Source organism: Grammomys surdaster, unplaced genomic scaffold (assembly GCF_004785775.1).
Source record: "Grammomys surdaster isolate TR1022 unplaced genomic scaffold, NIH_TR_1.0 371, whole genome shotgun sequence".
Classification (NCBI taxonomy): domain Eukaryota; kingdom Metazoa; phylum Chordata; class Mammalia; order Rodentia; family Muridae; genus Grammomys; species Grammomys surdaster.
In genome coordinates, this window is record NW_021604790.1 from 4342826 (window position 1) to 4364427 (window position 21602).

The window sequence follows — 21602 nt, forward strand, 5'->3', positions numbered from 1 at the left end:
GGACATCCAGAGCTACACAGAGAAGCCCTGTCTTAAGAATAAAAAACAAGCCAGGCGGTGGTGGCGCATGCCTTTAATCCCAGCACTTGGGAGGCAGAGGCAGGTGGATTTCTGAGTTTGAGGCCAGCCTGGTCTACAGAGTGAGTTCCAGGACAGCCAGGGCTATACAGAGAAACAAAAACAACAACAACAACAAAAACAAAACAAAAAAGAATAAAAAACAAAAATAAAATGAACAAATGAATGGATGAATGAATGAATGAATGAATGAATTTTTCCTCCCACCACAGACTAACTCTGGTGTGTAGAGCTTTATCATTCATCTCACCCTCTACTTCTTGCAGATTGAAACCCACAAGCTGACCTTCAGGGAGAATGCCAAAGCCAAGACAGACCACGGAGCAGAAATCGTGTACAAGTCACCTGTGGTGTCTGGGGACACATCTCCACGGCACCTCAGCAATGTGTCCTCCACGGGCAGCATCGACATGGTGGACTCACCACAGCTTGCCACACTAGCCGACGAAGTGTCTGCTTCCTTGGCCAAGCAGGGTTTGTGATCAGGCCCCCAGGGCAGGCAATAATCATGGAGAGAAGAGAGATCATGAGAGTGTGGAAAAAAAAAAAAAAGAATGATCTGGCCCCTCGCCCTCTGCCCTCCCCGCTGCTCCTCATAGACAGGCTAACCGGCTTGTCACCTAACCTGCTTTTGTGGCTCGGCTTTGGCTCGGGACTTCAAAATCAGTGATGGGAAAAAGTTAAATTTCATCTTTCCAAATTGATTTGTGGGCTAGTAATAAAATATTTTTAAGGAAAAAAAAAACATGTAAAGACATGGCCAAAAATCCCAACATTTCCTTGGGCAATTGCTAATTGATTTCCTCCCCCCCCCCAACCCTTCCTCTCTGTGTATTAGAGGGTGAAGGAGGCGCTGGAGGCTGATTCTGGGGAGTGGCTGAGGGACTAGGGCAACTAATTGCCCACAGCCCCATCCTAGGGGCATAGGGACAGCGGCAGCAATGAAAGATGTGAGGCTTGGTGTGCTCGTGGAGCCTTAGGCAGGTGGTGTGAACTTTGTGTGGGTGTGAGTGAGGACTGAACAGCAAAGGCTGAGAGATGGGTGGCCTAGGAGAGTCAAGGGAGAGAGGTGAGGAAGATAGGTTGGAGGAGGGGACACTAGTTCCTTGCCAAGTAGCTTGGGAAGCACAGGTAGCCCCAGCTGCCTGCAACAGTCTTAGCTAACACAGATGCCTACTTGATGAAGCACTGTGGGGTACAGTGGGGGTGTGTGCCCCTTCTGAAGAGGCAGTGGGCAGAAGGAAGGTCGGCCAGAAGGTGGCACCTTGTAGGTTGGATCTTTGCAGGCTGATCTTGACATCCGGTGCACTGGCTTCTTCCTCCCTCCCTGCAGGGTGGGAGGTCCTGAGCTGAGGAGCTTCCCTTTGCTCACACAGGAAAACCTGCTTTACTGAGTTCTGAAGTTTGGAACTACAGCCATGATTTTGGCCACCATACAGACCTGGGACTTTAGGGCTAACCAGTTCTTTGTAAGGACTTGTGCCTCTTGGGGGACATCTGCCTGTTCTCAAGCCTGGTCCTCTGGCACTTCTGCAGTGTGAGGGATGGGGTGATATTCTGGGATGTGGGTCCCAGGCCTCCCATTCCTCACACAGCCACTGTATCCCCTCTACTTGTCCTATCATGCCCACGTCCGCCATGAAAGCCAGTCACTGCTGTCCATACATCATGTCTCACTGTCCTGAGTGCCCAGCCTCCCCCAGCTCCATCCCTGGCCCCTGGGTAGATATGGGCAATACCTGCTCTTCACTAGGGGATGGGGTCCAGGGAAGGCAAAGATTTGGGCCTCAGTCTCTAGTCCTACGTTCCACGAATCCAACCAGTGTGCCTCCCACAAGGAACCTTCCGGCCTTGCTTGGTTCGCTCCATCACCTCCCATCCTGGATGGGAGCCAGTGTGTGCCTGGATGACCCTGGACACCTCTGCTTTTTTTTACTTTAACAGTTGCCTCCTATGCCTGACTCCTTCCTGTGTTGAACTGGAGTTAGCCAAGTCAGGTGTCAATGTCCTGGCGTCAGTATGAACAGTCAAGAGTCCCAGGGCAGGGCCACACTTCTCCCGTCTTCCGCTTCCACCCCAGCTTGTGATTGCTAGCCTCCCAGAGCTCAGCCGCCATTAAGTCCCCATGCACGTACTCAGTCCCCACACCCCAGTTTGGGGATCATACCCCTTGATTGAAATGTTTTTCCTCTGGTCCCATGGAAATGGTGCTGCCTGCCCTGCTGGAGCAGTCAGCCATCTCCGTAGATGCAACCCTTTCTTTCCTGTCTGCACCCTGTTGCGATGTAGTTGGATTGTCTGTTTGTCTGGGTTCACCAGTGTGACTATGATAGTGAAAGAAAAGAAAAGAAAAAAAAAGAAAAAAAAAAAGGACGCATGTATCTTGAAATATTTGTCGAAAGGTTCCAGCCCATCACAGGGTATGGAGGGCCTGGATATCACTGGTCTCCTTCCTGACTTGGCTCCAGGCCAGGGCAGTGCTACCCTGCTGGGACAGCCTGTTTTGAAGGGTTTCTTCTGCATCTGGGACCTCACAGACACTGGATTGTGACATTGGAGGTCTATGACATTGACTAAGGCCTGAAGCACAGGACCAGCTAGAGGCAGCAGGCTCCACCTGTCAGGGAGAGCTTGTGGCTGGCCTGTTTTGTAGAGTGAAGATGGTCCTCTCTAATCACAACTCAAGTCTCACAGCAGCCCTGAAAGACATCTAAGAACTCCTGCATCACAAGAGAAAAGGACACCAGTACCAGCAGGGAGAGCTGTGGCCCTAGAAATTCCATGACTCTCTAGTAGATAGGCTTGGGCCTCTTCAAGCCTTGGCCTCTTCACCATAGGGTTTGGGATGGACTGCCCCACTGATGAAGGGAACATCTTAGGAGACTTCATTTCTAAGGTGTCAGCCTCCCCTCCCCCACACCTTGCATGACCTCCTACAATTGCAGGGACTAGGCCTTTGAAGATTAGGCCCAGATTGGCCACTTCTGGCTTGGGTACTGTTTAGGACAATGTGGATTATAGGAGGAAACAGCCAGCCTTTCCCACTAAAGAACTATGTGCCCAGAGCGCCCCACTGCTGATGGACTTTAGCTCTCCATAGAAGTGAAGAGTCCGATGGAGGAAAAGGAAGTGTGGTTTGACGGTTACCTTCATCATGGTTACCTGTTGTGGTTTTCTCTTGCATCCATTTACCCATCCTGAAGTTCCTGTCCTTGAATGGAGGGTGGGGTACTCTGCCATTCTCTTGTAGGGCAGTCAGCCCAAAAATCATGGTTTGGAGTGATCTGGTCAATGCTGAGAGGCAGTTTACAAAGGGATTCTGGCTTGTTACTTCAAAGAGGACAATCCCCCAGGGCCCTGACACCTGTCTTTTCTATGCCTCTCCACTCCAGAGCCAGTGTTTTTGGGTGGGCTAGATAGGGTATACAATTTGCCTGGTTCCTCCAAGCTCTTAGTCCACTTATCAATAGTTCCATTTAAATTGACTTCAATAAGAGTGTATCCCATTTGAGATTGCTTGTGTTGTGGGGGAAGGGGTGGGAGGAAGAACATGGTAAGATAATTCACATGGGCAAAGGGAAATCTTGGAGTGTAGCCATTAAGCCATCTTGTAACCCCATTCATGATTTTGACCACTTGCTAGAGAGAAGAGGTGCCATAAGGCTAGAACTTGGAGGCTTGTCCCATGGACAGGCAAGGCAGAGGCAGCCAGATAGGTCCCTGCCCTCCCAGCCAGGCGCAGCTCTCAGGTCTGTGTAGGAAATCTATGAACTGCTCTTGCCTGCTGCCTTCTTGTGGTGTCCAGAGCCCAGTCAATGCCTCCTCGAAACCCTGGCTTCCTTCCCTCTAATCCATTGGCACATCAGCATCACCTCTGGATCGACTTCAGATCCATAGCCTACACTAGCAGCAGTGGCCAAGACCACTTCCTTTATCCTCGTCTGTTCTCCAGGAAAGTAAGTAAGTGGGGATGAGGGTGGAGGTGGTAATCAACTATAGGTCTGCAGCTTTATGAGCCTTCCAACTTCTCTCTGGCTTCTGAAAGGGTTACTTTGGGCAGTATCTCAGTCTCACCCTCCTGATGGACTGTAGCCTGTGCAGTTACTGTGCTGGGCATGATCTCCAGTGCTTGCAAGTCCCATGATTTCTTTGGTGATTTTGAGGGTGGGGGGAGGGACACGAATCATCTTAGCTTAGCTTCCTGTCTGTGAATGTCCATATAGTGTATTGTGTTTTAACAAATGATTTACACTGACTGTTGCTGTAAAAGTGAATTTGGAAATAAAGTTATTACTCTGATTAAACAAAATCTCTGTTCATGAGTTCCAAGTACAAGAAAACAATAGTTTACAAGTTCTTTTTCCCACTTAGAAAATTCAGATCAGGAAATGAAAGTACAAGGCAGACACTGGAGACAGCTTTCTTGGTTCATTCTCACATTCTGCTGCTGGCATACTACCCACAGACAATTAATACTCTGTGGCTGAACTTACATGGCAGCATTCAAGAGCTCCCAAAGTCTGCGCCCGTTCATGCAACTGAAGAAGTTTGGTGTGGGATATATGAGATCCTTCATTTCTGGAACTTAAGTGTAGAGGACTGGGGCTGAAATAAACTCAAGCCAATAAGCTGCAAACTCCAACATGCATACACAATTGCACTGCTGCCTTTGTACCTTGGAATCTTACCATAAATCAAGGAATATTTCTGCTAGAGATAGGGCAGCTTCTTGCTTACAACATTACAAAGGCAAAGATAAAACAACCCATATTTTCTTGAGACAGGGTCTCTCATGCAGCCCAGGCTGGCCTTGATCCTCCTGAGTGCTGGGATTACAGGGGTGCACAATGCAGGGTCCTTCTGCATGCACACTTAGGCAAGCATTCTACTAACAAAGCAATAGCCCATCCTCAGCCCCAATTTCTTGTTGAGTGCCATGGCATGTGGCCAGAGTACCACCTCGGGTGTCAGGCAATTCACCTCGCTTGTTTTCAGACATTATTTTCCTACATGTGCCATGTTATTTGGCCTCCTAGCTGTTTAGGGATTGATTGGCCTCAGTCTCCCATCTCACATAGGATGGAACTGGAACTACAGATTCAAATTAGGGTCTCATCCTGCACTTCATAGAGCCATCTCCCTTACTCCCGAGTTCTTTAGTAATTATATCAAGGTCAAAATCCTTAGATTTCCAATTTGTCTTCCTCAGTTCCCCCCAAAGTGCCTAGCCTCTGCAGACAGCTGCTTTAGTCCATTATATCTCTCTCCCCCTCTGCCCCCCAAGACAGGGTTTCTCTGTGTAGCCCTGGCTGTCCTGGCTACTCTGTAGACCAGGCTGGCCTCGAACTCAGAAATCCACCTGCCTCTGCCTCCCAAGTGCTGGGATTAAAGGCATGCACCACCACCGCCCAGCTGCAAACTATATACTTTCATTGATTGCTACACCTCAAAGTTTGACTGGTAAGAAGAAAGAATCCCCACTGGACAGAGTTTGAGATTCTACCCTACTGACCTCAGAGGAAGGAATGAGAAAATGAATCAACTGTTTTCACTCAATAACAGATGGTACTTCTTACTTGTTCCAGGACTGAGAGACTGCCCAGGCTCAGCAATGCAGCCCCAGCATTCTGTGGGTCTGTCAGACACACAGTCTAGTGTCTCAGGAAAAGCCTGACACAACTTTCTGTATCTTTTTTTTATTATTATTTTTTTCATTTTTTCTTCCTTTTTTTTTAAGCACTAGTCTGTGCTTTGCAAACAGAATCAAGACATTAACAAAGATCAGCTTCTCTGAAGAAAAGCATTTCTATAGAACAAAGACAGCTACATGTTCGCTGCCATTACACAGCTCAAAGCAGGAAAAGAAAATATTTACAAAATACAAGTTTTTTTAAATTTTTGTCTTTTTTGGTTTTTTTGTTTTGTTTTTGTTTTTTACAATGCTAAAAGGGTTATTCAGAATTTTCAACCTTATAAATAGAAGAAGCACTTTATGCATAGGGATATGGTGCATTATTGTTGTTTAAAGAAACAATGACAAACCTTTTAACTTGCAAACAGAAAGAAAAAAAATCACTAATGTTGAAAATTGTGAAAAAACCCCAACCATTAAGCAGTCTGCCTACTATTTTTGTACGATTATAAAATGGCAGAAAAAGAACATTCCTTTCCCCGTCCCCTTTTTTTGGTGATGTGATTATACATAGGACAGGCACAAGGGTAACAGGAGGTCCATGGGGAACGATGGAAACCACAGCTAGGACCCGACAGTGTTCCACAGGCAAGGGGTGCGGGGAAGGGGGAGTCTAAGTGACTGACGGGGATGTGAAGGAGACACGACATGTCAACTACTCAGTGAAAACATGATACAGAAGTGATGATGTGTAATCCACGGACTTCCTAGTTTGTAGGGGAGTGGGAATGGGTCACAGAAGCTCTGATTGGAAGGACTACCGTATCTGTGTGAGGGCATGGAGGGAGAAAAAATTGGGGAAGGTAGGGCAGGGTGACCTGAGCAGCTGCAGCAGGGCACTGCAGTCAAGGAGCCAAGATGGACGACCAAATGCAGGTGAAACTGAAAATGGGCTTTCAAGGTTCAGGTGACAAGGTGAAGCCAGCTATCCTGCTGGCCCAGAGCTCAGTGACAGAGCTAACCAACAGAGCAAAGAGGCTGGCTGTAAGGGTGTTCCATCCTAGAAGACCAAGGAGGGGGTGGGTGACCAACCAGAGCTAAGCCAAGCCACAGACTGGAGTGAAGGAAAGAGCCCAGACTGCTCTTGCTCTATCCCACCCTAACTAATCTAAGGAGGCCATGCTCATCAGGAGCTTTCTACCTGCTGCCATTTGGCTGGTCCACCCTACCCCACAGGTGCAGGGGAAAGGGGTGGTCATCTAACAGTGGAAGTCCAGTGATCCAACAGTGCAGAGGATATGCAGGACCAGGCCAGCAGGGTGTCTTCCTGAACTTGTCTGCCAACTGGAGGAAGTGCTCAGGTGTGACATGAAAACAGAACAAGAAAACAAACAACAAAACCAAACCAACCAAAGGAGGATCTAAATTCCTTAAATTCACTAAAAACTGTGAAAATTTCCAGCATATGATGTTTGAATATCAAACGCAGAGATTTCTGAAGCTTTAATGCCAATAGTAGTGAGTCTGTATAGAGTCTCATTTCCCGCTCATCTGTGAGTTGGGCGCTGAGCTGCGACTGTTGCTGCCAGATGCCGACTCTTAAGAGGGACAACAGGAGGCGAGGTGGGTGCCACCTCTGTTTCCCGGCCAGTCTTGGTGCCTGAGGTGCGGCGAGTGCAGCGGGCTGCCGTGTCCTGTGCATCCAGCTGCTCGTCACATTCTGCTTGGGGACTGTAGGCCAGAGGGAAGGTCCGTCGTTCCCATGGCTGGACTGACTGTGGACAGACACGATGATCTGTTAATGAACAATTTCCAGCGCCAAGGCCCTGATCTCAAACTTGCAGCCTGCAATCTATGACTAGTCTGTTTAGTATTATTGGGGAGTAGTTTAGGGAGACTGCTCCCAAGGTGGGATACCACAGGAACAATGATTAACCACACTTCATTTTAAAACAACAGAGAGGAAAACTCTTAATTTTCACACATGCTGCCCCCTCCCAGTTCTACCTCATATCTTGCCCTCTTCAAAGGAGATACCCCTCACCTGTTCATCTAGCCCCAGCTCTGGTGTGGAGCATCGGGTGTCTTCACTGGCCAGGTGTCGCAGACTGTCCCGAGCCACAGGGGTGAGAGGGGCTGAGTGCAGTTCTGGGCTAATGGGACTCCTAGGAGATTGACCATGGGAGAACTCTGACAGAGAGTGGCTACTACTGACATCAGGGGAGGCAGGCTGTGGGGTGGAGGGGTTGGCACTGCCCAACTGAGGGGTGGTCCGGCCGTCTGATGACCTGTAAGACCTATAAGCCAAGAAATACACCAATGAGTAAATGAGGACATGGTCATAGCCATTTCTGTTTCTTTTTGGGGTAGGGGTAGTTAGAGGAGCTATTAAAAAAAAGGCATCTACACCAATGCAGTTAATACAAACAGAACTGACAGCAATGGTACTCTTTTAAGATCCCTCAACTGTACTTGTTCCCGCTTTTACCTACACAGGTAGGTCTATAACATGACACCTAAGAGCCATGAGCAACTATCAGCCCGGCCCAGTGAATTTACAATAGGGACTAGTTTAGGTTTTGAAAACAAGTCAAAGAAAAATAGGTGGTCTCCGACTACTCTTGTAAGGGAATGATCTGTGAGACCTGGTGGACAAGCACTTCTAACTCACTGAGCCGTCTACAGTTAAGATTGTAAAACCGGTCCCCACCAAGAGAGGATCAACTTCCGAGGCCTTCTAAACTCCTATGGCTAAATCACTATGACAACCAGTAGGCGTTTAATCATTCTTACTGTGGCTACCATCCTCCCTCTCTCAGTAGATACTGGGAACCCACACCCACCCATTACCTGCTGCCCCGTCGCTGGGGTGGCACACTTGTGGTCCACAGCCACCTTGCCCTTTCCATCTCCTCACATTTGGCATGCAGGGCGGCAAAGGCTGCATCTGATAGGTCCTCAATCTGCAACAAAGCACTTTCATCAATCTCTCATCTCCAGAATCATTCTAAAATCAGTCTCACAACATTGTAGATGCTGTTAGTCAAAACCAGAATATGATGAGCTTGCATTTGAAACCCCTTATGTCTTAAGGCATTGAGTGTATGAAACCATAGTTGGGGTGGGTGTGCATGTTCCTCCAAGACAGTATAAATATGGTATTACCTCCTCATTCTCTTCATCAGGACTCCCCTTCAGAGACTGAAGATCAACCTCTCGCCAGCTGCAAACAGGAAGAAAAAAAAAAAAATCACAGGATTGTAGGCAGGCTATGGTGTTCCTATCTCTAAATGAAGCAACACATGCAAACACCCACAAAGGCCAGAAACAGAATCACAGAAGCAGCTGTTAGAGCTGTTAGAGGTGAGGCTGATAAGACTGTCAAGCTCAATTTTAAATAAACAGTATTGAATATTAGTTGATTCATATCATATAGAAAGAATATAATCTTTGAACTTTCCTACAGAGGCTTATAAATGAAATAGTGGCCTGCCAGGTTTGACCTTTGGGTTGGTGGATTCATACAATGGAATAAAAGACAATAACAGAAATGATTCTATTCCTATCAGGCACCCCTCCCCACCCCCTATTTGCTCTTGCTTTTTTGAAACAGAGTCTCTCTCTCTTTTTTTTTTTTTTTTTTGGTTTTTCGAGACAGGGTTTCTCTGTGTAGCCCTGGCTGTCCTGGAACTGACTCTGTAGACCAGGCTGGCCTCGACTCAGAAATCCACCTGCCTCTGCCTCCCAAGTGCTGGGATTAAAGGCGTGCGCCACCACCGCCCAGCCGAAACAGAGTCTCTTACTATGTAGCCCAAGCAGGCAGCAAACTTCATGGCAATCCATCTGCCTCAGTCTCCCAACTGCTAAGACTAAGAAGCTACTCCCACTGAAAACAACAACCTCCCTCCCAGCTACCCCCCACAACAAAAACCCCTGAAGTCTATTCTATAGCGTAGGCTGGCCTTGAACTGTTGCAGCCTCTTAATGTCTGGAATTACAACCATGAGCTACCATGTCTTTTGATACCTCTTCTTATTGCTGTTTCTAGAAATAAAGTCCAGACCTATAGCCCACAGTGCACTCTGGAGAACCAGGATGGACCATCATACCTGGCCCCAGACCCTTCTTTTAACAACTCTAGGGACTATGTGGTCAGAAGAGAAAGGAAATACAGAAGAGAGGAGGAGCTGCTGAGTGAATAGGGCTTCTTTATACCTCGGAGTAAGGATTTCTTTGTATTGCAGTTTCTCAACACGAGTTGTTGCAGCAACAGACATTGGGATGACGATGTTGTTAATATCAAATGAGCTCTCTCCCCTTCTCCTCCTCACTGGCTGCTGTAAGACAAAAGTTTAAGCTTCAAAGGAGGTACAATGCTACAAATTTAAAACCATCAGTCATATGACAGAATGACCATGAACACAGGTCCTTGGGTAGCAGTGGCCACAGCAACAAGTGTATATCTAAACAGACTGTCTCTGGGAGCAGAGTTCTTGGGGTGTACATGTGTGTAGCATGTGTGTGTGTGTCTGTCCATCCATGTGTGTGGCGGCCCCAAGGAGTAAATCCCATTCACAAGGCACTCTCCCTGGCCATCCTTCTCCTTCATGGGTTCATGGGGAAATAGAATGGTTAGATTTTTATTGGTGGGTATCCAAGATTTTAAGGCAATTTTGTGGTGGTGGTGGTGTTGGTGGAGTTCCTTATTACTTCATTCTACTAACATTCCATTTTTTGTTTGTTTTTGAGACAGGGTTTCTCTATATAGCCCTAGCTGGACTGGAATTAATTCACTCTAGGGACCAGGCTTAGCTCAAACAGAGATCCAGCTGCCTCCTCTACTTCCCAAGTTAAAGGTGTGCACCACTACTGCCCGGCTTTAACATTTCTCTTTTAAAATCTAAACTCCTTGTTTTAGAGCTGGAGAGGTGATGGCTCTGTGGTTAAGAGCTGCTCTTGGAACAATGGTGACTAGTTAGATTAAAAGTATTGAATTCTTTTACCAGAAAAGAAGCTCAAAGAGTAATCCCACTTTAACAAACCATCTTACCTTAGCTGCCATGAAAACACCTTCCTCTTGAAGATCTCAACTCCTCAGCTAAGTCTGTACCAACCACCTTCTCAGCCCTCACATAACTCTCATCTTTCTATTATTTTGGGGAAAGAGAAGAGTGAAAGGAAATTGAAGAAGGACCTGTCTATAGCTCCCACCCCCCACCCCAAAAGGATGTGTTTCCACATAAGGTGAGAACTTTAAATCTTTGAGGAAATAATACTTTCAAGGGTCCAATAGCAGAAGCAGAGTTGGGAATCTATGGTAGATAGGAAACTAAGAATGAATAAAGCCAGGTATAGTGCTGCACATCTTTAATCCCAGCACTTGAGAGGGCAGATGTAGACAGATCTTTGTGAGTTCAAGGTTAGCCTGGCCTACACAGCAAGTTCTAGGAAAGCCAGAGCTACATAAAAAACAAAACAAAACACCAAAACAAAACAACAAACAGAGTGAATAAAGCAGAGAGCCAAATGACTGAGTCTCCCAGACAGAAGAAAAACTCTATTAGCTGCTTCTGCCCAGAGAGTAAATACCTTATCCTGAAACAGCCTGTTAACTGAGCTGTAAGAGGCCATAGGGAAACAGTGGGATGACAAATATGTTGTCATGGCAACAATATACAGCTGGAAACACCCAAGAGGTGGTCAGCCCACAGGGAGAGGTTAGTGAGAAAGATAAGCTACTACCCCTAACCAACTACTATATCTCTTTGGAAGGTGAGCTAATCTATCCATTTCATTATGTTAGGACACTGAGAATTTCAGATGGTGTCATGAATGATTTCAGACCATCATATTTTAAAATTTCTCCTATATCAATACGACTAGACAGTCAGTCACTGGCCTCACAAATTTTAGGTCATAGCTTAACTAAAATGGTTGAGATTTTTGGACACCTTCTCCAGCTGAGCTCTACAAGTGAGCATTAGTGACCCAAAGGCTTCTGTTACTGTCACCTCTTGGCTTAAGTCCTATGATTCACACAAGAAATGTATCTTCAAGGCGCCTTGGGAGAGAGACAGCTTTTTCCTCTCTAAGTCAAGAATGAAGCGCCCGCTAGAAAGAGGTATGTATTTCTTTCAAACTTCTCAGGCCTCTGGCCTGCACTCTCTGCTTCCACACCCCAATCTGCTAGCACTCATTCACAACAGAAAGAAACAGGAAGAATCTGGTCTTTCCCCCTCTACTTTTAGTATCTTTTGGGTGGTCTTACTATGTAGCCCGAGCTGGATAACTCATGTTCCTCCTGCTCAATTTTACCCTAAGTGCTACTAGGTCTGATTTTTAAAATTTGCTAAGTATTTTTTTTAAAATCCACTGGATTTCAAGATGCACACAAAACAATCACAATTTGTCTAAAGTCCATTAAGATAATTTTAACACAGGCAATGATCCCTGTGAAGCACAGCTACAAAATACCTTAAAAGCCCCTGCCTTAAATCCCTTTGTCCTGTTACCACCCTGCTTATCAACCTAAATTTGGCATATCACTCTGCTTACTATCTAAAAAATCATGACTGACTGAGTAAATGAGGCAGTAAGAACCGAAAGGAGCCGGGTGTGGTGGCAAATGTCTTTTACCCCAGCACTTGGGAAGCAGTGGCAGGAGGATTTCTGTGAATTTTGAGCCAGTGAGCTATAGGACTACATAGAGGAACCTTGTCAAAAAAGGGCTGGGGCCCTAGAACATTAGCATGCTATGCATAAAATCTGTATTTAGTAAGTTTAACTCTAAATGGCTTAAGGTCTAGGTCAGCACTCTCCAGACTCATCAGGGCTGACAGATTTTTAAAAAAAAATATACTAGTTTATCAAGTCCTTGACCTTAGAGTTTGAGGTTTATTTTTTTAAAAAATGAGAATTAATCTCTCATTAATCTCCATCTGATAATGTGAAACCCTTGGCAGCGTCTGGCAGAGTGTCTGAGGAATACTATACACCTATTCAGACAAAGTCTGTGAGAGGAGAAGGTGGAGGAAGAAGGGTATTTGGAAGAGGCAGAGATCTGTTAAGACCAAAGAACAATGTGACTGAATCTGTACCTGATTCCAGGAGCTCAGTGAGCACATTTTGTGAGCTCAGAGATTCTTAACACCCCATCTCAGGCCAAGGCTGTGTGATGCACTGGTGAGAGCTGACCTTGTAGTCAGACTACGAGGGTGTGAATCACAATCACACCCTTAAACTGCCTCACCTTATGGAACACACTTAACCTTGGGAAGTCTTAGTTTTCATGTCCATAAAAATCAGGATTCATAATGCTACCTATTTATCAAAGGACAGTATAGATTTAAATGGGATAGCATGTATATCTATTGATTCTTTTGCTTCAGCCTCCTGAATGTTAGAATTACAGACCTGTACCATCAAGATCAGTAGTGCAAGTGTTCATCACAGCAACAGATTTTATCATTCAAGTACAATTAACACTTGTTATTGTAATTACCATATAAGGGATTGTTGGATGACTTTAATTAGACCATGTCTGGAATGGCGATGCAAATAACTTCCTGGATGGGATTTGACAGTGTAAGTAGGGAGCATGCCTTAAATGGCCATTATGCATATACTAAGTATAAATACAGCCACAGTAGCCTGCTGCATAGTTCTGCTCTGTGTACCTGAAAAGCATCGATGCTACCTTTTCCCTTGTTCATTCTTAGCATCCCACTGCCATACATCAATAGGAGAAATAAGAAAAGTGTACTCTTGGATGTCTAAAAATAGCTCTCCTTCATACTTCTTCCCATGTTCAATTCCTGGCCTAAAAAAATTAGGCTGCCATGGTATACAAGTTCTGGGTGACAACAGATCCCAAAGAGTACCTTCAGAAAACCTGTCTCTAGACTGAGTGTTGTAGGTCAGACCATGCCAACTATGGATAAGATCCAAGTACTCTCCTGCTCAAAAATCAACCAACTAAACCCAGCAACATGCCACCCCTACCGCCAGCACCAGCACCACCAGCCTGGCCTCTACAACAACTGTCTACCCATGACTTTGCAGAGAGATCCACCACTTTTTACTATGAAAAACAACTCTAAGAAAACTTAGTTGGGGGTCAAGTATCTACATTGGTCTCTAGAGCTACTATGAGTGCCCTATAATCTGGAGAATGTCCTATCAACTCCACTCAGGTACTTACAGACGTGCTGGATGCAACTTGTGAGTTAGAGCTGGGGGGTGTGGAGGTGTCTGATGAGGTGGAGAGCTGTCTCACCAGGGGGCTGTGCTGTGGATGATGGGTAGCTGTCAAGTAGCTCGAACTGCTCATATCTGTGTGATGCTTCAACACTGAAAAAAAATCAACAGAAAAGAGAGAAATACATGGCTAAATGGCTAACCAGTTCAACTTCTAACATATGTTAGGAATGCCAGCAATACACACTAAAGGCAAAAAATGCTTTTTTAGCCTACAGGATAAAAAAGCTGCAGCAAACTAGTTGATAGGAAATAGGGGACTAGGCAGATACTGTAGCAGTAAGAAGTGACCTGCATTCAGAAGCAATAGTGACCCCTGCTAGGCCTTTCTAGAAAGTGATGGGCAAAGCTTGTGTTAGAGGGTTTAAGAGAAGCTTGGGCTGTCCCAGAAAGCTCTGAGCAAGTGCCAATGCAGGTAGAGGTGCCGGGCCTGGCCGTACCTTCACTTCTCTCAGATGAGTGATCTCGCAATCTCATTTTGCTGTGGGTTGGGTCATGCACAGATGGCGGGAGGTGGAGCAAGCGCTCTGCTTTTGGAGCTGTCACTCGCTCCACCATGGGCACAGCCCCCACATCGTCTAAGTGCTGCCTGTGGGTCCTGTCAGGCCGTGTTTGGTGATGGGGCAGCTCTGAAGAGGGGAACAAAAAAGAGCTGTGAAATACATTTACTCAAATCTTAGTTTGAGTTCTGAGCTCCTCCGTTCTCCTTAGGTTATATATTCAGGGCAGCAGGATAGTTTGGGACTCAACCTTATAGTTAATGGTACAATAGCTAGGACAGGGACAGGGAGTCACAAATAGAAATTTTAACACCAGGTTTCAGAAGTCAACCTGCCCATATCATATTGCTCCTGGCTGTTCACTCAACCTTTAAGGTCCTGCCTGTTTGAAATAGCTGCCAAAGTCTATCAGAAAGCATCCAAAACAATCAGACAGGGTAAGCTGTAAGCTGAATTTGTATTAAATAACTAAACGCTTTCCCCAATTCCAGAATACTGGCACAGAAAACCAAAAAAATACAAGAGTAAAAACTGTAGCAATACTAATTCCAGAGGACTCCTTAGTTCCTGGAAACTTACTGGCTGTTGTAAGGAAGGAGTTGACCAACTTGTGTCTGTCTTTACGAACTGGATCTGATAGACTGCATGGCATGGCTGCTCTGTGCTTAAGAGAAAACTTTTTGGTAGGTTTGATCTTGTCAAAAGGCTTGTTTTGCCACTGAGACTTTAGCATACTCTGGAAGTGCAGGCTTGTGGGAACATCTGTAAGAAACATAAAACACTGCAGGTTAGTCCAAGAGCCTAATTACTGGCCTCCTCTGTCCTTAAAGGGTGAGAGATGGGCACTTAGCCCTAAATGGGATATTATTATCAAACTCTTTCCCCTTACACATCTATGGGGTAGAGAGTGTATAAAGATTCTAAGTGCCAGAGGTAGTAGGCAATTACAAGTAAACAGCATCTTCCAGACAAAATAGGACCACAGAATCAATTGACATACATATGATCTCATGGAGACTGAGACAACACGCATAAGAATGACACAGGTTCAAACTGCTCAATTGGGAAGTGGAAGCAGACACAAAGTTACACTCCTAAACAAAAAGTTCTCTGCAGCCGGCCAGTGGTGGCGCATGCCTTTAATCCCAGCACTTGGGAGGCAGAGGCAGGCAGATTTCTGAGTTCGAGGCCAGCCTGGTCTACAGAGTGAGTTCTAGGACAGCCAAGGCTACACAGAGAAACCCTGTCTCGAAAAACAAAACAAAACAAAACACACACACACAGCCCCACCCCCCCAACAAGCTCTCTGCAACTGATATCTGCTGTAAAAGGGAAAATTAGTTTTCTCCAATGAAGTGTTATTAGGTGTATCAACCACACTCCCAAGGCAGGCCCCATGGCCAAGAGGAGTTTGGCAAACACAAAATGGAGTTCGTGGGTTTTTTTTGGTGTGTGTTTGTTTTTCAAGACATGGTTTCTCTGTGTAGCCCTGGCTGTCCTCAGACTCAGAGATCTAAGCTGCACCACCACCAAGCTGGACTTCATTTTTTTATGTTCTATTTTGATTTTTGTTTTTTTGAGACAGGGTTTCTCTGTGTAGCCCTGGCTGTCCTTGAACTCCAGGACAGAAATCCGCCTGCCTCTGCCTCCCAAGGGATTAAAGGCTTGAGCCACCAGTGCCTGGTCCAGATGCATTTTTAACTCTACCAATTTTTAACTCTACCAATGAATTTTAAGAAAATTTACAGCTGTTATCTTTGAAAGCTGAAAGAGGATGTCCAAACCCCCAAAGGTCGAGTTATAAACGGTTGTGAACTACTATGTGGGTGCTGGGAACTGAATTCTGGGTCCTCTGTAAGAACAGCAATGGCTTTTAACCACTGACCCATTTCTCCAGCTTCCTTTAGGAGATTTTAAAAAACATACTGATGTAGTATAATAAGCTCTTATTATCAACTACTGACAACAATCTGGGGCCTAGTTCCCTCTCAGTACTGTGAAACTAGTAGCAAAACTGAGCACTGAAAATGACTTATTCTCAGTCAAAATCAGAAAGAGATCAGACACAGTCTTAAAACAAAACACCCCCCCCAACAATCAAAAAAGTACAAGCTGATGCCACCATCTTAACTTAACCAGCAGCACACATCTTAAACTTCAGCCCTTGAGAGGGAGAAGCTAGCATCTAGATCTTCATGAGTTTGGCCAGTCTGGTCTATATAGAGTTCCTGGACAGCTAGGGCCATATATAGAAAGACAACAAGGGTCCAGAGAGCTTATAGATTTTTTTTTTTTACATGAAATGAGCGTCAGGGCTATAGTCCAGTTGCAGAACACTTTTCTAGGATATGCAATGTCCTAGGTTTGATTTCTAGCACATAAAAAAAAGGGAGTGAGGGATAGAAGATAAACAAATGGAAAGGTAAGCTGACAAAGAGAAAAAATTCACCTATCCTAATCCCTAAAACAAATATACCCAACAGCTGAGTGTGAAGGTGTGTGCCTCTAAATCCCAGGATTTGGGAGGTAAGAACAGAAGAACCGCTGCAAGTTCAAGACTAGCTAGCTGAGGTTACATATAGTGAGACCTTATCTTTTTTTGTTTTTGTTTGTTTTTTTTGGTTTTTCGAGACAGGGTTTCTCTGTGTAGCCCTGGCTGTCCTGCAACTCATTCCATATATCAGACTGGCTTTGAATTCAAAGATCTGCCTTCCAAATGCTAGGATTAAAGGCATGCACTGCCACACCCAGTTGAAGATGTATTTATAGTTCTTTTTTTCTTTCTTTTTTTTTTTTGTTTTGTTTTTTTCGAGACAAGGTTTCTCTGTGTAGCCCTGGCTGTCCTGTAACTCACTCTGTAGACCAGGCTGGCCTCGAACTCAGAAATCCGCCTGCCTCTGGCTCCCAAGTGCAGGGATTAAAGGCGTGTGCCACCACTGCCCAGCGAGACCTTATCACAAAACAACAAAGTACAAAAACAGACGCACATATACAGAAGGCACTGTATTTTCTTTTAATCACTTTTATAAAAGAATAAGCAAGATCCTGTTAAATTCCCCAATAAGTGGACAACACAAGTTTTTAGGTACTATTAGTCTGAGTATGTACACTAACTGAATGGTAGTTATTCTAATGACATGGAAAAAATAAAAAATCTGAACATGGACTGGGGCTGTAGCTCAGTGTTAAGAGTGTTTGCCCATATACACAAAACTCTTGGTTTAAAAACAAGTACCGAAAATTAAAACAACCTAGACACACTGGAAGGCCTGAACAAAGGGATGAAATATTTTAAGATGATGGACATGTAGCTTGCATGTATATAAGCCTGAACTCTGGAGGGTAAGGTATGAGGGTCGATTACTAGTCTGAGGTCTGCACGCATTTTGATACTCTTTAAAAAAAATGTAGAAAACTGTAAGAGACTCATTCAACTTTAACATGTCTCACATTCCATTTACATAAGATTAACATGCTATTATTTAAGAAGGTGTAGCACTTTATCACGTAAATAAAGGAAAATATAAACTATCAACGCCATCTCAAACCGCTACTTAAAGAAAATGAAAAGTGACTGAAAGACTGAGTCTTCAGTTCACCAAGTTCTGATATTCTGTGTTCCCTGAAGGATTCTGCTTGTTATTTCCCACCATTTTCTCAAGCCTGCTAGTCTTGGTGTTTTGCAATACTCACTTCCTCCTGCTGGGAAGTCATATACCCTCAAGTACTCATGTTGGCAGTGTCTCACAAAACAGCATGGATCTTCCCAGCCACCAGGTGGTGCTCTCATCAGTCCTTGTTTCCCCGAAGAACACACAGTGCTCTATCTCTAGGTAGGAACTAAACTCATTACTAAAATTAGGTAGTATGAAAATACAAGCCTTCCTGCTGCAATGCTAATAAATAATCACACCCTAATCGCTCATCTTCTACAGCTAGAGATAAAAAAGGCTTCATAGAACTACTTAAATCTATTTTTCTATATTGAAGTTAAACACATGATTTTATGTTAATAAGCAAGAGCTCTACCAAATAGCTACAAGACCAGCCCTATTTTTATCTTTTTGGGTTGCTGTGGTTTTGAGACGGGGTTTCTCTGTAAACCAGGCTGGCCTCAAATTCGAAGTACACCTTCTGCCTCTAAGTAGCCAGTAAAGGCGTGTGCCACTAGGCTAGCGGACCTGCAATGTGTATCCATGCAGACTCTCCTGATTTGCTTCCTATCCTGCTACAGGAGTGCTGGAATTACAGATGTATGCCACCACAGACTTTCTATTGAACAAGAATCACGCCTGTGTGTGCTGTGCCTTTACTTGCTAAGCCTCTTTCCTTTCCTCTTATGACTTTTTTGTTTAATTAAAAAAGAAAGAGATGAAGTGTCCTAGCACTCAGGAGGCAGAGGGAGGCAGATCTCTGTGAGTTCAAGACCAGCCTGATCTACAAAGTGGCTGTTACATAGAGAAACCCTCTTAAAAAGCCAAAAAGTGATAAGGATCTCACTATGTATGTAGCCTTGGCCAGCCTAGAACTCACAGAGGTCTATTTGCCTTGATTTTTGAGTGCTGGGACTTATGGTGAACACCCTCAACCCTTTAATTTCAATTTCTTTCACAGTTTGTTTGTTTTTGTTTTTTAAGACAGGGTTTCTCTGTGTAGCCCTGGCTGTCTCTGTGTAGACCAGGCTGGCCTCGAACTCAGAAATCCGCCTGGTTCCCAAGTGCTGGGATTAAAGGCATGCGCCACCACTGCCTGGCCCAATTTCTTTCACAGTTATTTGAGATGAAATCTGACTACAGTACAGAACTTGTTATGTCAATCAGGTGGGCCTCAAGCTCATAGTAATTCTCTCTCCCAGGTGTTGTGATTCTTAAGTGTGCACCACCACATCTGTCTCTTTTTACTTTAAGACAGAGTCTAAGTAACCAGCAGGTCTCCTGTCTTAGCCTCTCCTTATTAGCTAGGATTGCAGGACTGTACCAGCTTAATTTCTTTTCATTTCTTTCTTTTAGATTTATTTATTTTTATTATGAGTACACTGCAGGTGTCTTCAGACACACCAGAAGAGGACGTCAGATCCCATTACAGATGGTTGTGAGCCAACATGTGGTTGCTGGGAATTGAATTCAGGACCTCTGGAAGAGCAGTCAGTGCTTTTTTTTTTTTTTTTTTTTTCTTTTTCAAGACAGGGTTTCTCTGTGTAGCCCTGGCTGTCCTGTAACTCACTCTGTAGACCAGGCTGGCCTTGAACTCAGAAATCCTCCTGCCTCTGCTTCCCAAGTGCTGGGATTAAAGGCATGCGCCTTTAGTGGGCTGACGTAGGAGGGTCACCTCTGACAAGTTTTTGTTGACAGAAAGTTGAGTGATAGTAAGTATCTGACCTCACTGGTTTTCTTTCACCTGGAACCCTTTTAGATCATTGATTAGACTCTAGTAAACTCTGCTGTCTTTCTTACCATCTGGAAACGCTAGCACAGGGTGAACACACGAGTCCAACTGGGAAAGACGCTCCAACAGAGGTGCTTCATAGTGTATTTCAGGAGGCATGGTGTTCACACTGCCTGAACCACACAGTGCACAAGAGGGATTCACATCACAGCCAGAGCGGACATTCCGGTGAACCTGTGAAAAGCAAAACAAAACTGACAATTTGTCTCTGATAAACACGGTGGTGTATGTCTTTATTTGAAAGCACCTGGATCTCTCAAACTGTCCTCTAACTTCAAAAAACAAAACACAACTTCTGACTATATAATGAAAATAAATTATGTATGGTTAAAGTTTCCATTATAACTTCTATGTTAGACTAATTCCAAGTATAAATTATTTTCTTTAAATTTCCTTTACATACATAAGGTCAAGACAGAATTAAATGAATAAATTTAAGTCCTCTAAAGACTTAATTATGTAAAAATTTTTTCTTTTTCCTTTTTTTTGGATTCTTAAAAGCTTTGAGACAAAAAACTGAGACGTCTAATATGGAATTCTTATTATAATCTTGTGTTATAAAGAACAAGTCTGCCACTTGCCAAAGCATGACAGTTTTCCCCCAATGAATGCTGCCTTCTGTTAGAAGCAAGGTTGTACTGTTTCTCAAATTGCCCTTAAACACCAAGAATCCCTTCTTATTTTCTGAGTGCTAAAGAATAGTATGTGCACCTTCCTGGCTTATACTTACTATGTTTTCTCCTTTTATGAAAATGTGAACAATAACTCCCAGCGCCAAGGTTGACCCTAAAACTCCTAATGCTGCTACCTCTACCACCTAACAATCCAAATGCTGGGACTAAGTATCCTGAAGATGATATTGGGTAAACTGAAGAAAAAAACATTTTTTTTCTTCTACTTCTTCTTCTTTTTTTTTCTTTTTTCGAGACAGGGTTTCTCTGTGTAGTCCTGGCTGTCCTGGAACTCACTCTGTAGACCAGGCTGGCCTCCAACTCAGAAATCCGCCTGTCTCTGCCTCCCAAGTGCTGGGATTAAAGGCGTACGCCACCACCGCCCGACAAAAAATTTTTTTAATATATTGCAATGGTAGATGCTGCTGAGAGAAAAAGTTACTAACTGAATATGATATTCTATGTGGACATCATTAATTACTATTTGATAGCAAAATTATCCATCCTACCCAGTTAATTAGGGCTGCAGGTCTGTGTCTTAAACAAACAAACAAACTCACTCTAAACCCTTAAACAAAACATAAAAACCAAACCAACCAACCAACCAACCAACCAACAAACCAAGACATCTCTCCATTAAAATAAAAGACTTTCAGAGAAAACAAAAGCTTCCTGCTTTTCCAGAGGCCTAAGTAGTTCCACAGAATTACCATTAAGATCTATTACATTTTCATAAATGATAGACATACAAACACTCAGGCCAAATAAACACATTAAAACATTTTTTCGGCTTTAGTATGTAACACTTTATATAAAAACAAGAGTCTACTACAAGTGTTAAGAATCATATATACTATTGCATCTTTAAATGGGCTTTAATCCCATTCAATCTCCAGTGAATTAGAAGGTCCCAGTTCATATTATTTAATGTATGTTATTTTTTTCATAATATTTTTATTGGTTATATGGGACGTTCATGTCATGAATCTCAAGCATACTCTTTTCCCAGTCATCCGAGGT

The 21602-nt window shown here is 44.2% G+C and overlaps 2 protein-coding genes across 6 annotated transcripts in view; one reads left to right on the forward strand and one right to left on the reverse strand.

Moving 5' to 3' along the window:
* Positions 1-4381, forward strand: part of Mapt (microtubule associated protein tau) — a 97454-nt gene extending 93073 nt beyond the window's left edge. For both annotated transcript variants that reach the window (XM_028780590.1, XM_028780591.1), the window contains one exon: positions 345-4381. In XM_028780590.1, the coding sequence (XP_028636423.1) occupies positions 345-560 (216 nt within the window). In that variant the 3' untranslated portion in view covers positions 561-4381. The remainder of the gene's footprint in view (positions 1-344) is intronic.
* A 1377-nt stretch (positions 4382-5758) lies between these two features.
* Kansl1 (KAT8 regulatory NSL complex subunit 1) overlaps positions 5759-21602 on the reverse strand; it is a 121376-nt gene continuing 105532 nt past the window's right edge. For 3 of the 4 annotated variants that reach the window (XM_028780454.1, XM_028780453.1, XM_028780455.1), the window contains 9 exons: positions 19920-20085; positions 15046-15228; positions 14407-14595; positions 13911-14059; positions 9926-10047; positions 8876-8933; positions 8561-8673; positions 7755-8007; positions 5759-7485 (listed from right to left, as the gene is read on the reverse strand). In XM_028780454.1, the coding sequence (XP_028636287.1) occupies positions 7258-7485; positions 7755-8007; positions 8561-8673; positions 8876-8933; positions 9926-10047; positions 13911-14059; positions 14407-14595; positions 15046-15228; positions 19920-20085 (1461 nt within the window). In that variant the 3' untranslated portion in view covers positions 5759-7257. The remainder of the gene's footprint in view (positions 7486-7754; positions 8008-8560; positions 8674-8875; positions 8934-9925; positions 10048-13910; positions 14060-14406; positions 14596-15045; positions 15229-19919; positions 20086-21602) is intronic. The other variant, XM_028780456.1, reaches the window with a different exon arrangement.